The sequence below is a fragment of the Equus przewalskii genome, chromosome 12 (genome assembly GCF_037783145.1).
Source record: "Equus przewalskii isolate Varuska chromosome 12, EquPr2, whole genome shotgun sequence".
NCBI classification, from domain to species: domain Eukaryota; kingdom Metazoa; phylum Chordata; class Mammalia; order Perissodactyla; family Equidae; genus Equus; species Equus przewalskii.
The window spans coordinates 24,079,625-24,095,364 of record NC_091842.1 but is presented as its reverse complement, the minus strand read 5'-3'; the positions used below and the strand labels follow the sequence as shown (position 1 = coordinate 24,095,364).

The following is a 15,740-nucleotide window of genomic DNA, read 5'->3' as shown; positions in this document are numbered from 1 at the left end:
AGGCCACGGAGGGATTCCTGTGGCCTGGGGCTGCGGGACGACTCACAGGGCTGTCTGGGGGCAGGAGCTGTAGGAGCTCGGGGGCCATCCAGCCTTCCGTGCCCGGGATGCCCGAGCGGAGGCTGAAGCTGTGGCGGCCGGCCGGCAGCTTCTTGCAGAGGCCGAAGTCTGAGAGGACCACCCTGCCTCGGCCCAGGCTGTCAGGCCCCGCGATGAGAACATTGCCCGGCTTCAGGTCCCGGTGCACTGTGAGAGAGGAGGGGAGAGCTGAGGGCCGAGGAGGGGAGGGCAGGGGCTTGGGTTGGAGAGACGTGGGGGCCTGGTACCTATGTGTAAGGAATGCAGGTGGGCCAGGCCGGACATCAGCTGCTGCAGCACCATCTCAGGCTCCAGGCCCCAGCGGTCCAGCTCTGGGTTTTCCACGTACTGACGAGCAGCAAGGAGCAAAGTGTCACCCTGCAGCCCCAGACCTCCCCACCACCCCACCCACACCTCCCTGAGCTCCAGCCTCACCTCCTGCAACGAGGCCTGGCAGAGCTCCAGGGCAATGTAGTGGAACTGGGGTCCCCGCTCGGTACAGAAGTAACGGAGCACATTGGGGTGCCTGTCCGACTCTTGCAGCAGCTGGACCTCCCGCCGGACCAGGCTGAAGCATTCACGAAGGAGCCGCTTGACAGCCACTGCCCGCCCCTCGAACTGTCCCCTGGCAGGCGGGCGAGCAGAGGTTCAGGGAGAGGAGATAAAGCAAAACGTTAGCAAGTGGTGAGTGAGTTACCCACCTGCACCCACCTCCGGGAGTCTTTGAAAGAAAGGCTCTCCAAGGGACAGTGGCCGAAAGGGTTGTGAGAGCCACATCTTCAGCCCGGCTCCTGGCTGCCACTCACCGGAAGACGAACGTCCCGCCTGCCCCGCGGCCCAGCACGTCCCTTGGGTTGAAGGAAATCTTCCCCACCACGGTGAGCGGCTCAGCTGCGGGGAGAGGAGGCCGGGGTCTCCGGGAGCCTCTGCTCAGCCCAAGGCCGCCCCTCTGCCCAGTCCAGAGCCGTCCCGCTGCCCCCACCTTTCTCTGGACTTCCACGCTCAGCCTGCTGCCAGACGGCCCGGGGCCAGCGCCTGGGGCTGCCACCTACTCTTTGCATGTACTTGGGTGAGTTACTTAACTGCTCTGCCCCAGATTTCTCCTCTGAAAGTGGGACTCATGTAATGATCTCGCATGGTATCATTGTGCATTAAATGAATCAAAGGAAGAAAGGCAGGGGGGAGGTTTGACATACTATCCTCTTATCATTCTCCCTCTTTCGGTTTTTTCTGCCCAGGTTTCTTCCCTTTACTTCCTCTGGCACTCTCCCCACCTCCACCAGTTATAATAAACCCTTTTAATTGAGGAATTGGCTCCAAACAGGAAGGTGCGTTTGGGCAGTTGAAAGCGCAGCGGGGGGAGTGCAGTAGCAGAAAAGACTGCCCCGGACAGGAGGGGAGCCGCGGACCTCTGGAAGCTAAGCTGCCCTAGGGCTAGTCCTGGGAAGGCCTTGGTTTCCTGTTAGGAAGGGTGGGGTTGGCTCAGGCAGACAGAGGTCCGTAGACTTAGACAGCTACTGCTCTTCCCTTTGAGTAGCTTGCAAGAGACCCCTGACAGGGACCCAGACACATCTGGCCAGGCCGTGCTCTGCTCAGCTCCAAGGGGCACTGTTCATACAGCCGAATGTATCGGGCACCCCCAGAGTTGCGCACCCCTCAGTGGCCCTGAGAACACTCTACGTAGGAAGAGCTGCCAGCTTCAGCCTCTCCCATCAGCTTTAGGAAAAGCAAAGGAAAATCAGGCTCAGGGATCAGTGAGAAAAGTTCCAAGCCGCCCCTCAGCATTGCTCTGGGTTGTCTGCTGGAACATTCACTCTCCTCTGTGGGCCAGGTGCAGGCAGTAACCCAGCCTCGTGTGCCCTGGACTCAGGAGTGGAGGGGCGCTGGGCCTGGCTGGAAGCATGTCACCCACAGGTAAGAGTGAGCCTGTGTCTCGGGGGGACTCAGAAAGCAGGGACAGAGTTGCTGGAAAGCCTGTTGGAACAAGCCCTGCTCAGCTGGCTCCAGGTGAGGGTCCCCAAACACTTGCGGCCCCTCTTTTGTTCACTCATTTGGTTCTGCTGGGTTTCCTGTCTCTTGTGTGTCTGCCTGCCCTGCTCTCAACGCCCTGGTGTGAGGTAAACACTCACTACGTGCTTCCTGGGTTAGCTATTCAGAAACATCCTCAGTGCTAGGATGGAGGCCGGACTGTGGCTGTGAGGGCCTTGAATGCAGAAATAATGAGCGGGAGGAGGCTCAGTCTGCACACACGTGCGCCACCACTTGGCTCAGCCGTCTGCATCAACATAACGGAGCAGCAGCAACAGCAGGAGGGAAGTTCTAAAGTAATCAAAGGCTGTCACATGAGAGGAAACAGTGCGCAGTCAGAATTACCTCTGAAAATCCTGAGAGTCCACAACGCGTCTTGGGAAACCCTAAAGTCAGTTTGCCAAAGTGCAGACAGAAGTCCTGTCCCACAGCTGACCTGCCCTTGAGCTCCTGAGCTGGTACCTACTGGCTCTGTGAGCCTGAGGGCAGCGATCAGGCACCCTTCTGCCTTCTTTCCCTCTTCCGTAAGGTAGGCACTATAACAGTATCCACCTCACAGGGACTTTGTAAGTATCATACAAGTTAATACAAGCAGAGCGTATAGACAGTGACAGGCATACAGTGAGCACTGTATAAATGCTAGCTCTTAATGTCAGCCCTGGTTCAGCCAGTCAAGCTCTGGCTTGATTGCATCCACTTACCCCTGAATATATGATGTAGCTGGTGGTCCTGAAGGACCCAACCAAGCACGTGTAGATGAGTCTGTGTAAATTAAACAAGAGTAGGATGTGACGACTCTGTGGATTTCGTGAACCATAAAAAGGTCCGTGAGGAAGGTCCTCTCCCCGCACCAAGAGAGGAGGAGCAAGATTTCCAGGTCAGAGTTTCTGAACAGATGTTCTAAGGACAGGTCAGAGGCTGCCACAAGGGGCTGGTCCTGGAGGGCTCTTTTGGAGAGTGGTTCTTGGAGCTTTGCTGCCATCAGCCACATTCATTTATTGACTCTCTCCGGACTAAACCCAGATTTTGACACACTGGACTCCCGATAGCTGCATATCTGATAGGCAAATCCCAGTCTATTTAACTATAACTCTGCCTCTTCCTCATACCTGCTCAGCACATATTCATTCCACGTGTATTTACTGAGTTGAGAAGTGCTGTTTAAGACTCGCCAGTGCCCAGGGTCGGTCATCGATTCAACAGATACTCACTCAGCCATGCTCTGTATCAAGAGATTGCAGCACTAAGCAAGGCAGGCTTAGCTGTTGGAGCTTAGACAGGTACCTGTTCTCCAGTTTGCCACAGTCCCCACCACTCCCTATTCTCTCTCCTACGTAGCTGCTTCGCTCATTTACTTTATCCAGCTGACCTACTCATGGGCGTGAGTTTGCAACCCACCTTTCTGCTTCCAGAATGTGTCCCCTGCATTCTCTCTCTCGGAACATTTGCCTGTGCTCGTGGTGCCACCTACAGCACTCCCGCTCCACCCCTCCCTGCTCACTTGGTAGTTCCTCCTGGTCCTTGGGACCACAGCTTAGACATCACTTTGAGGACACTTTCTATTTCCCCACATCGGCATTACGTGCCCCTCCCTTGTGTTCCCACAGCTGCCTGTGTGACGCCACCATCGCAGCATTTATCACATGGCCCAAAGCCTGTCCTCCCGAGACTTTGCCTAGAGGCCACAAAAATGCCAAAGTAAAGAGTTTATTAGCACTTTAAACAAAGAAAGTAAAGGAAATAGAAAGATTTTTTGTTAATTACAGAGGAAATCCAGTACTATATAGAGATTGTTACCACGAAGTTTCACAACAGAGGTCCCAGGCTCTATCTGGGTGTTTTATTTTCTTGAATTCTTGTCCTGAAGCATTGATAACCTTTGATTCCTTCCTTATAGCAGGTAAAGAGGCTTAGGTATTTTACATAACAAGGTGTCCTGGCTGGGCTGGGACTGAGATTCAACATCCTCTTTTCTCCTCCTCCGAGGATGATGGTATCTACTGACACAGAGAACGGAGGAGGCATCTGGGGAAGGAATTCCATCATGCCAAGCTGGGGTCTAATGGGCTGTGAGTGAGGGGCAACTGAAGGACAATGGCAAGGGGGCCACAGGGCCCTCTGATGGGAACCACCCTGGAGAAAGATGGAGTCTGGGTTGTCTGGGGAAAGACCCAGCTTGAGTCAGAAGGTCCAAGGAGATGAGCATTTCAGAGTGCGGTGGGGTAAGTTATATGTGGACCCACCCAGAACCAGTAAAGTGACAGAAACTGCAACAACTCAGGGCTCAGGCAACTCTGTGGTGGGGGCCTTTCTACAAGAGCTAGCCCCCGAGGGCCTTGCCTCTCTCAGCAGAGGCAAAGCGAACACAAAGGTAAATGTTGGGAGCAGCACTGGGGCATCCAACCAAGCAAGGGACAGACTTCAGCCTAAGTTAAGGTGACAGCAGAGTGGCTCCAAGGCATGAGGTAGTGGTTTGAGCAGTGACCAGGAGGTGCCAGCAGCAGTTCATGAAAAGGACCAAAGGACCAAAGACCAGCCCAGAGCCAAAGAAGCAGGAGAAGTACCCTGGACTGACCCATAAAAGCATGGGAAAGATCCCCTGGAGCATCCTACAGATACCACAGGAAGCTTCCAAGGGCTTGTTTATAGTATTAAATTGAGAAAAGAGGAGAGAAATGTTTAAAAAATAAAAAGCCCTAAAGAGGAGAAAAGGTACCAAATTGTAGCTAGGTAATTTACTATTATTGTTACCAAATACGATGTTATTTTAACACAAATATTAGTATTTGTGTTAGGTATGTATAGGTAGGTATGATATAATAATAATGGTGATGGTAACCTCTCATGAGGAAGTGAGTGTTGTTAGTCCCATTTGACAGATGAGAAAACTGAAGCTCGGGGCATTAAGCACTTCATCAAAGTTAACAGAGAGGGGAGTTGATCTAGACCCAGTCCCAGCTGCATCCAGAGTCCTTGACAGCAACAACAATAAAAGATGACGGCAGACATTTCCAGAGTGCTCAGCTACATGGCAGGCACTATTCGAAATACTCTCTGGTGAGCATGTGTAGGTTTCACCACTCCACTAGAGTGACTTCTAATAAACCGACTTTGAAGCCAAACCTTTCCCCTCTCTGTTCTCTGTCCCTGACTCTGCCCTTTCCTGTTTCCTTAGCTCACCTTCAGGGTCTTCAAGTGGCTGGGCTTGCTCTGAGGGGCTTTGGAGGCTCAGCAGGTCCTGTGAGGTGGTGCCCAAGAGCTGAGACTGAGCATCCTGTGAGACGTGAGAAGGGCTTGCAGGTGTCGGGGGGTCCTGCTGCTGCTTCTCCTCCAGCTGCTGCTGCTGAAACATGAGGGAGGGCCTAAGAGGGCTTGGCCCTGCCAGGCCCTGGCCCATGGTGGGCCCAGCAGCTCTGCCTGAGATGGCCTGGCACTGGAGCATGAACATACAGAGCAGAGCAGCTGGGGTTCGGGGAGCTGCTGGGAGGAAGGCAGGGGAAGGGAGAGGGTGGTTGAGTGGTCTGGGAGAGGAGGAGCAGAGTTCCCCCTAGGAAGACTAACACGGGCCTGAGGTCAGGGGCGATGGGCTTACCTGCCTTATCAGGAAGAGAATCCACCCTCCCAGGAGGACAGCAGTGAGGCTAGCTGCCAGCAGGTCTTGGGGGCCCAGCCCTGGATACAAGCCTGAGGTTTTCTCTTCAGGATGCAGCTCCAGGTCCCAAGATTCCTCTCGGCTCTGGCTCAGGAGCTGGGGACCAAGGGGCTTTCACTCTTAACACCCCTTCCCACTGTGGAACCTGTAACCCTTTTTCATCACCTAGTGCAGGCTGGGCTTAGCTAAAGGGGCAGCGAGGGAGTGGTCTGGATGGTGGGAAATGTGGCACTCTCCGTGGTGCTGAAATATCATGGTGCCCCAGGAGAGTGGGCTTCATCTCTTGCAGTGTCACTAAAAAATACAGATACCTTTGAGGCATAACAACAACAACAACAAAAAATGCAGATATCCAACTCCAGAGATTCTGAATTCAGTGGGTCTGGAGTGGGCTCCCAGGTGATTCTGATGAGCAACCAGATTTGAGAATTATTGTTCCAGGTCATGGCTGTTCCTTCTTAAACTTAAACTACTGGCGATTCTTGTCCAAGCCTCTCCCAGGAGAGCATGCTTTTATAGTTTTTCTGTTTTCATTTTCTCACTTGATAAATATTGTGTAACTTTTACACTGAAGAATAATAAAGAAAACTGTGACTCATGTTCCACAATTTAGATAAGCAGTATCTTTTGACACTTCTAACACATTTCTGGCAATAACAAAACAAAATGTTTTTCTTCTGGGAAACTGTGTGAAGTCAATTGACCTACCACCAAGTGTTATTCCTAGAAGTCTGAGGAAAAGGTCCAAGAAATGCCCACCCGCCAGCTGACACTCCCCCCATGCGCTCTGCCCTTCTAGCACTGACCTCCAAGAAGAGGGCTGGGGCCTGCGTGCTCTCTGAGGGTCTAGTCTCAGCAGTTCCACTCCCAGGGGTGGGATGGATTCTTAGCATGGTGGTGTGCAGGACTGGGGGTGGCTCATGGTGTCCTAAGGGGAAGGGCAAAAGTCAGTGGGCTGAAGGTGACCTCAGCCTTTCAGCTCAGAAGCAGGGTTCACAGATCCTTCATCTTCATCTATTCCAAATTTGAGCCAGGGGGTCTTACCAATGAGCAGCCACTGGCTAGGGAGGGCCACACTGCCTGAAGGGTATCTGACAGCAGTGCTAGGTGAGCCCTCTCGCTCTCCTGAGACTTGGAGTGTCACCTCTTCTGTGGTGGGGCCATCCATGGGGGCCAGGGTCAGTCCACGAGGCTATGGCAAAGATGGAGATTCACGAATGAGGGGCGCTCCTCTCCTGCTCCATCCCCTCTTTCCAGCCCCTCAGAAACCCCTTCTCACCACTAGGGCCACCCCTGTGTGAACCAGTGCTTTGGAAACATAGAAGCCAGCTTCATCCTTCCCTACATACAGCGTCATCCTAGTGGGGGAGAGGAAAAAGGGGAGAAGGATGAGTGATGGTAATCGGCAGTTTCAGTTACCATTGTACCCATGTCCTTGTATTGTCCCCTCCCACAATGACTCTGGGCTTGGCCATGTGACTTGCTTTGGCCAGTAAGACAAATAACAAATGTGACACCAACAGAGACTTGACAAATGCTTGTGCACTGGGGCTTGTCCTCTCGTGTTGTCCTTTGGAACACCGAGACCACCATGTGAAGAAAGCTAGGACAGCCTGCCGGGGCACAAGAGACCCTATTTGACAGCCCCAGGCCAAATAGTCCACCAACTATGAGACAGGTGAGTGAGGGCATCCTAGATCATCCAGGCTCAGCCAAGCCACCATTTGACAGCAGATATTAACTAAGATTGCCCAGATCAGAAAAACCACCCACCTACATGCAGAATCTTAAAAAATAATAAATGTTTGCTGTTTTGAAGCTCTAAGTTTGGGGGATGGTTTGTTATGCAGCAAAAGCTAACTGATACAAACTCTATAGTCAATGTTTTTAAATTTGTGCCTAGCCCAGACCTCTTTGAAGAACTTGATTATCTAAATCTGAACTCATCACCTCATTCCTTACACCCTCCTCTCCCTTCTTTACCTTCTCCTCCTCTAGCACTCCCTACCTCTGAAAATGACAGCAGCCATATGCTTCTAGAAACCTGAACATGACCTTTGACTCCTCGCTCACAAACACCAAACTTGCTAACCACCAAATTCTTACTAGTTTTCCCTCTTAATCTCTCTTAGCTTCCACTTATTTCCATCTTTAGTGTTTCCGCCCTAGTCCAAGTGTCTTCATCTCTTGATGAACTAACACAATATTCTAAGAGTCCACTTCCTCCCCTACGACACTCTAGGATATTTTTCACACTGCAGTCAGAGTTATCTCTCCAAAATGAAAATATGATCAAATCACTTCCTTGCTTAAAACCCTCCAGTGACTTCTTACTTATTTTCTAGGAGAAAATGTCCAAACTCTTTAAAGGATCCTACAACATCCCTCCTTAAGTTAGCCTCAGACCTTATTCCCTGCTCGGATCTATGCTCCAGCCTTATTTAATTTCTTTCTGTTCCCTGGTTGCTATGCTTTCTCTCTCTTTCATATCCTATTCATCCTTTAGGTTTCAATTTTAGATGTCCCTTCCTCCAGGAAGCTTTCCTAACTGCCTCCTGCCCCCAGTCTCAATTTAGGTACCCTTCCTATACATTCCCATGGCAAACCTATACTTCTTTTACATCATCCTTTAGGATGCCATGTCACAATTGCCCCTTTACACACCTGTCTCCCTGCTAGACTCTCAGAGTTTCTGTAAGTACGAACACTGGCTGTATTATTGTATTATTATTGTATTATTGTATTATATAATATTATTGTATTCCCAGAGCCTAACAAGTCACAGGTACATAGTAAGTGCCCAATTAATATTTGTGGCACTAACTAAATGAATGGATAATCCCTGATTTTCCCAGTCTGCCTCTTGATTCCCCAAGATGGGGACACTAAGGTATTCAGTGCTACAAGGAAGGGTGACATTTAATTTAACAACTAATGAGGCACAGCACCTACCAAGCAGAACAAGTGCCGGCTGTAGCCCTGGAGTGGAGACCTGGAGGCCCCTCCTAGGCCAGATTTTACCCTATCAGTTGCTGAACAGTGGGGCTATCCAGGGAGTCCTAGAAGCACATGGTGGGGGGGGTGGGGGTGGGGTGCAGGGCATTGGTTATCTACCAAACTGATAAATTACCAGTTTGAAATATTTTGACCCCTGGTTCAGCTGTACTGGTGTGTCAAGGTCAAACATCATGCCTGCCCACTGGGCCTGGGCTATAGCACTTCCAGAGGGCTCCTCCCAGTCCCCAGCCATGGGCACCTACAGCAGCTGGATGTCCAAGGTAGAGAAGTGGGTGGCTGTATCCTGGGGGCCAGAGGCAGGCAGCCGGATGTGGCCCCAGCGGAGGGCGAGGAAGTGCAGGGTGTCCCGAGCCAGTGTGAGATGGGGTAGCTGGCGCAGGCTGTCCTGGTGCCAGGTGTAGATGCCCATCACAGGCACACCCAAGTCCTGTGTCCACAGCACCGCCCCGCTTCCTGGATCCACAGTCAGCAGCAGGCCCATCCCACAGGATGCCAGGTGGCTCACGTCTGCCAAGAGAGACGGCTGGGGAAATGTGGTCAGGGAGCATCTCAGGGTGGGGAGACTGCTCTGAGGGTGGGCCAGCAGGAGAGCCACTCAGGTATGTGGAGGACAGGTGAGGTCACCTGGAGGGTGATCAGGACATGGGAAGTTCAGGCTGAGTTCACTGGGTCACTGGGATCAGTCAGGGGATCGGTCAGGGTCGTCAAGAGGTGACTCAGTCCAGGGCACATGAGAAATCACTTAGGACGTGGTGAGGTCAGGCACGGTCTGAGTGATGGTCACCCAGGATGGGTCGATCAGGGTGGCCTGGAGACATGCGAATCACTAGGAGACATGTAGAGTGTGAAGGGGCTCAGTCAGCGGCCCTGGGGTGTCACTGTGATGCGTCAGGGTTACCTACGTGGCTTCTCACGCAGAATGAGGGCATCAGGGTACAAGGGATTGATGGGGCTCCTGTGAGGTCACTCGGGCAGTTGGGTAGGACAGTCATAATAAGCAGGGTGTGGTGAGTCTGGGGGGAGGTCATTTAGGGTCATCTGTCAGGGGTCATTCAACACTGGGGCTCAGTTAGGACATATGGGGACTGCTCAGGGTGTGTGTGGGTTGCTTGGGGTCACTCTGTGGGGAATCCCCCAGGGTCACCTGGCTGGGTTCTCTGGGGGTGTGCGAGAGTTAGGATGTTAAGGGCTCTCAGGTCACAGGAGGGTCAGGCCGGGAGTTGAGGGGGCCACTTAGGTTACCCATCAGAGTGTATCATTCAGTACGCGGGGTCCCTGAGGAGGTCAGGGTGGGTCACAATGGGGTAGGGCTTGGTCGTGGATGCCACTCAGGGATCCCTGAGTTGGTGGCCTTGCTCCACGGGGGCGGCAGAGAGAGGCGGCACTCACATTTCCCAGGCGAGCCATCCATTCGGGGTGCGGAGTAGCGGCGATAGGTGGTGTTCCAGCGCAGGGCCGGGGTCCTGGGGTCATGCATGGTGACCGTGTACTCTGGGGATGCCCAGAAGCAAGGTTACCAGGCACACTCATATGACAATTCTCCCACTCCCACCCCAGGGGACATTATCTTGTAGGGGTGAGTGCTCAAACACCTGGCTTAGAGGCCGGAGTCTGTGAGCAACACAGTGGCAGAAACCAGGTCTGTTTTGGTTACTGCTGTATCCTCAGCTCCTTGTTCAGTGCTCAATGAAATGTTTGCTGACTGACAGATTGACTCACTGGCCACAATTCAACTTGGATAGCAATTGCCAGGCCTGGGCAGGGCAAAGGAGGGGGCTGCCCAGAGCTTGGGGAGCAGCTGCAGCCTGACTCACGCGTTCGGCCGATGTAGAGGCGGGGAGCGGAGGGACCCTCTGTGGTCAGTGTAAACTGTGTCTCCCCGGACGCAGGGTCCACCACAAACCAGGCATCCTGCTTCCGGCCTGTGGAGGTGGAAAGTGGGCCAGCTCTCAAGATGGTGTGGGAGAGGGTATTTGTTCTGTGCCCAGCTGGCCCATCATGACCCCGGTCCCTGCTGGCTGGACCTTGACCCACAGGCTGGAGGGACGCTTACCAGTGTAGAAGACCCCATCGGAACTGCGGCACGGGGAGGCGTGAACCAGCTCCGGGATGGTGAAGGGCAGTTTCTAGGGCAAGGGAGAAGTTCCAGGAAGGAACGAGAGCAGAGAGACACAGACAGACTTTCACTAGCACGGTTATTATCATTCCCGTTTTTCAGAGAGGCTGAGTAACCTGGCTAATGTCACACAGCTTGTGAGTGGCAGGCCCAGGCCCTGAACCCAGGCAGACAGTTTCCAGAACCAGCACACTTAATCATTTTGCTCCATAGCTTCCTAAATCACATACTTAAGACTTTTCTGGCAGGCTTCCCATGGCACAGTCAGAATTCTGACAAAGCACATTCCACCCCATCCCCTGTGATAAATCCAGAGTCATGTTCAGTAGCCCTCATCAGAGAGAGTCCTGACATGGAAGATGGGAAAAATGGCCACAGATTCCTCCTCTCCCTGTGTGTGTGCCTGTGCAGGTGGCTTTTCAGCTCCTCCTGTAAATAGGTGGGGTCTGTTTCTTCCCCACTTGAGTCTGTGCTTGGCCCTGTGACTTGCTTTGGCTGATGAGACATTTTGTGTTGGTGTCGTCGAGCTGATTCTGATCCTAGTGACCCTGTGGACAGCAGAGCAGAACCCTGCCCGGCCTTTGTGTGCCATCTGCTCACCCTCTGGTGCTCTATCAGATGATGCTCCCCTGCTATTCACAGGGTTTCCATGGCCAATTTTTTTGGAAGTGAGTGGCCAGGTCCTTCTTCCTAGTCTGTCTTAGTCTGGAAGTTCCGCTGAAACCTGTCCACCATGGGCCCATGGGTGCCCCTGCTGGTATGTGAAATACCAATGGCGTAGCTTCCAGCATCACAGCAACATGATGCTGCCAGTCTGACAACTGACAGAGGGGTGGTGTGGTTCCCTGACCAGGAAACAAAGCCAGCCCGGGTGGTGAGAGTGCCGAATCTTAACCACTAGACCACCAGAGCCGGCTGACGAGACATCAGTGAATGTGACACAAGCAAAGCTTGACAAGAGCTTGTGCATGGGCCTTGTCCTCTCTGGCTGCTTTTGGTTCCCTTGTTGACACCATGTGAACAAGCCCAGGCTCGCCTGCTGGAGGATGAGACACGTGGCCCGGTTGCCTCTGTCAAAGCCCAGCCAACCCCCAACCAACTTTGAGAAAGAGCCATGTAGGTGACCAGCAGCTGACCACAGATGCCTGAGCAAGTTCCATCAAGACCACCCAGCTAGGGGCTGGCCCGGTGGTGCAGCGGTTAAGTTCACATGTTCCACTTCTCGGTGGTCCAGGGTTTGCCAGTTCTGATCCTGGGTGCAGACATGGCACCACTTGGCAAAAGCCATGCTGTGGTAGGCGTCCCCCATATAAAATAGAGGAAGATGGGCATGGATGTTAGCTCAGGGCCAGTCTTCCTCAGCAAAAAGAGGAGGATTGGCAGTAGTTAGCTCAGGGATAATCTTGCTAAAAAAAAAAAAAAGACCTCCCAGCCTAAACTGTCATCTCACAAAACTGGGAGTTAAGTAAACTGTTTTTTAAGCTATTGAGTTTTGGAGCGATTTGTTATCTAGCAAAAGCTAACTGAGACGTAGGTTTCCCCTTAAAACTCTGAGAGTCCAGGAGAAATCCCATGACATCCTCTGAGGCCTGACAGTCAGCCTGCTCTGCAGACACAGCCAGAACCACGCCCGCACCTCCTTTCAACAGGTCCCTCCAGACAGCTTTCCCATAACGTGCTCAGAGCCCTGGCTTAATCCTCTGCAGGACACTCAGATTCTGACCATAGAGCCCCCTCCGCCCCCCGCGCTCTGGCTCACAGAAGCCCGGGCTCTCTCCCACCCCAAGCTCTGTAGGAAACACACCATTAATCCCTGTTGTTTCTGGGTGCCCAAGATATACAGGCTGCCATCAGCTGGGTCTGAGAGAAAGGCTGTCCTGTGGAGCAGAGAGGAACGGGAGAAAGTGGGTGCACGCCCCCTGGTTTCATGCAGGCCTGCTTTCCCTCCAATTTCCCAGCTAGCAGGAGCCCACCCTTGCAGGAAGCACCATGGAGCTCCAGACCCAAATTTCTGCCCTTACTTCTGAGATGCCACCCTCCCCCTCACCAAGCTCCCTCCAGACAACAATGGCTTCCCCACCTCCCAGATGCCCCCTCCTTAAAAGACCGCAGGCTCACTTACTCTGTGACATACATTGGCCCTTGGATGACGGGATCTGCAGGGACAGGGACATGGAGCATGAGCCCCCTCCAGACTCCCCATTGAAAAGCATAACTCATATTCATTGGGTGCTTACTGTGTGCCAGACACCAAGCCAAGCATTTGACATGCGTGTAATGTAATCCTCCCAAGAACTCTGGGAGGCAAGGTCGCTATGCTTGGCCCCGTTTTACAGATGAGCATATTGAGGCTCAGAGAGGTGAAGTGACTTTCCCAAAGCCACACAGCTGGTAAGTGGTGAAGCTGCCTGAACACACTGCTGGTTGGAGTCTAGACTCTGTGTTCTTATCCTTATGCTGTATGTCTCGGTGACCCCTGCCCCACGCCCCCAACTTAAGGCCCAAGTAGGGAGACGTGACTGCCTCTTGCTCACCATCCTTCAGTGTCCATTTCAAGTCCCCTGTCTGCTTGCTCAGTGCGTGGAGACTTCCATCCAGGGTGGACACCAGCAGGAGGCTTTCTGGGCTGAGGGTCTGGACCTGCAGTGGGAAACAAAGCGGCCTCCTCTGAGAGGCCTGGGACCACCCTTGTCCTCTCCCCAGGCTGGGCTGGCTGTGACTCCCTATTCCTCTGGTGGACAGAGAAAGAAGGAAGGATGATTGGAGAAGCGGCTGGCCCCACCCATTGATCTCCTTGACCCTAGAGAGGGGTTACAGAGGGAGCCAGCTCAATTTAACTTTTTATTTTAAGCTCCCTTCGTGCCAGGTGGAAGAAACTCAGTGCTGTCTGGCTTCTCCCAGCTTTTCTCCAGCTCCCACTGTGTCTGTGTCTAAAGTCTCACCTCCTCCCTTCCCCCTCAGTCCCTTCCGGTTTTCCAAGAAGACTGAGGCCTTTACTAAAGGACTCCACTGACCCTTACAGCCTCCCCATGATTGGTGCTGTTGTTCTCACTACTGTGGAGGTGCAGGAGACTAAGGCTCAGGAAGGGTAGGTAATTGGCCTAAAGCCACACAGAAAACGAATGGCAGAACTGAGACTCGAACCACCATCGCTGGGACTCCAGAGCCTGGTCTCCTTCTCCTTTGCCACACTGTCTGCCTCTTTTGGGATGACCCCTTCTGTCTTCCCAAACCGGCCCAGCTGCTTTTGGAGCCAGGCTCCAGCGGGCCCCCTGCACCAAGACTGGGGGTGGCCGAGGGAGGGAGGGCCGGAGCTGCCCTTACATCTGGCCCTTGCTGGGCTAACTCACCTGCTCTGGCCCCTCCTTGAGCAAACAGGGTGAGGCTGAGCTCCCAGCAGGAACCCTAACATCCGGGTGGCCCAGCCGCACCCCTGCAAAGGCCACTTAGGGCTCCAGGACCCTCAGGTTTGGGGCGGAGCCAGCGGTTTTGGTGAAGAGTCAGGAAACTGCCTTCCAGGCCGTCTCTTGCGGGGCCTGTTCCCTGCTCTGCACCACGCCAGCAGGGAGAGTGGCCCAGAGAAGAAGCTGCACACTGGTGGCCCACAGTTGAGTTTTGTCTGACAATCACCGTGTTTAAAAATGTGTTTGTAACTAGCTGCCAATTAAAAAAAATGGAGGATTTCACTTGAAAAAAAATTTAGATTTCCAATTTTTCTCATTTCTAGATTTTTCCATTTTTTCTGGAAACACTCGATCTTGCCACACTGGGCCCCGCATTCCTACGTCGCAATCGCGGGGTGGACCCAGAGCTGGACGCGGGGCCTGGGGGTGGCAGGAACAGCCAGCTCCGGGATCCTGCTAGCAGTTCGGGGTCTCCAGGCTGCACAAGTGGCTTCTGGTCTGCGGGTCTTCGCCTTCTCGCTGCATTTCTGTAAGACTGGACTCTTCCGCTCCCAGCAGCGCTGGACCAGATCCCCACATCTACTTATTTATCCCAGCGGTTCGGAACGCGGGGTCCAGTCACGGGTATGGGGCGCGCTGTGAACTGCCTGAATTTGCCTTAAAACCGGGTGTGTAGGCGCCTTTCTCGACAGAGGACCCCTACGTTGATCACGCGTTCCAAGGCAGCCGGGTCCCAGACGGTTCAGCGGGACCGCAGTCAAGCCGGGCCCCCCGCCCGCCCGCTGTTCTCTCCACCTGCGGGAGGGGCGGGCCGTTCCGTCCACCTGCGCCTTTCCACGCTGGCATGGCTCTCCAGCTAGGTGTTGGTGAGGGCAACTGGGTAACTCCCCGAAGTCAGGAGGTTTTCACTGGCCAGAGGCCGACTTGGGGCGACCCAGACCCGGGAGAGGGCGAGGCGCCCCCGGTGGTCCCGCCGCGCCCCAGCCCCCCGCGCCCCGGACCCGGCCTCGGAGACTCCGCGTCCGCCCCGCTTCTCACCTGGGGCGCGAGGGTGCCGATGAGCGCCGCGAGCTGGACCACGAGCCGGAGCCAGAGCGGGGGCCACGGGCCGGACCCCCGGGCCGCGCTCGCCATAGCCGAGGGCAGCCGCAGGGCACGCCCGCTCCCTTGGTGCCTCCAGGGCACAGCACAGCCCCCGCCCGGCCCGGAGGAGACTCCGCCCCGGGCTGGGCCAGTTGGGTACTCAGAGGCTTGGGCGCAACCTCAGCCTGTATTCCGCTCCTTCCTCCGCCCTTCCCATCACACACCTGCATCCCCAGTCACCCCGCAAGGATAGCTCTGAGCTTTCCTGGGACAGGGATTTTACCAACGGAGGCCATTTGTGGAAAATTTGCCACCTGCCGAGCGCTGTACCGCCTGCCTTACATCCACTCATTTAATCTTC

General features: G+C 54.0%; 1 protein-coding gene across 7 annotated transcripts in view; it reads right to left on the bottom strand.

Moving 5' to 3' along the window:
• Nucleotides 1–15,740, bottom strand: part of ERN2 (endoplasmic reticulum to nucleus signaling 2) — a 21,020-nt gene extending 5,280 nt beyond the window's left edge. The window contains exons 1-17 of one of the 7 annotated variants that reach the window (XM_070568303.1): nucleotides 15,335–15,617; nucleotides 13,427–13,532; nucleotides 13,015–13,048; nucleotides 12,697–12,769; nucleotides 10,830–10,902; nucleotides 10,591–10,698; nucleotides 10,166–10,267; nucleotides 9,019–9,283; nucleotides 7,038–7,116; nucleotides 6,803–6,950; nucleotides 6,565–6,686; nucleotides 5,699–5,854; nucleotides 5,287–5,446; nucleotides 885–969; nucleotides 514–703; nucleotides 327–426; nucleotides 47–246 (exon numbers count right to left, since the gene is read on the bottom strand). In XM_070568303.1, coding sequence (XP_070424404.1) covers nucleotides 47–246; nucleotides 327–426; nucleotides 514–703; nucleotides 885–969; nucleotides 5,287–5,446; nucleotides 5,699–5,854; nucleotides 6,565–6,686; nucleotides 6,803–6,950; nucleotides 7,038–7,116; nucleotides 9,019–9,283; nucleotides 10,166–10,267; nucleotides 10,591–10,698; nucleotides 10,830–10,902; nucleotides 12,697–12,769; nucleotides 13,015–13,048; nucleotides 13,427–13,532; nucleotides 15,335–15,430 — 2,097 coding nt within the window. In that variant the 5' untranslated portion in view covers nucleotides 15,431–15,617. Of the gene's footprint in view, nucleotides 1–46; nucleotides 247–326; nucleotides 427–513; nucleotides 704–884; nucleotides 970–5,286; nucleotides 5,450–5,698; nucleotides 5,855–6,564; nucleotides 6,687–6,802; nucleotides 6,951–7,037; nucleotides 7,117–9,018; nucleotides 9,284–10,165; nucleotides 10,268–10,590; nucleotides 10,699–10,829; nucleotides 10,903–12,696; nucleotides 12,770–13,014; nucleotides 13,049–13,426; nucleotides 13,533–14,242; nucleotides 14,378–15,334 lie in introns of those variants that run through there. The other 6 variants (XM_008537778.2, XM_070568306.1, XM_070568304.1 and 3 more) reach the window with 6 other exon arrangements.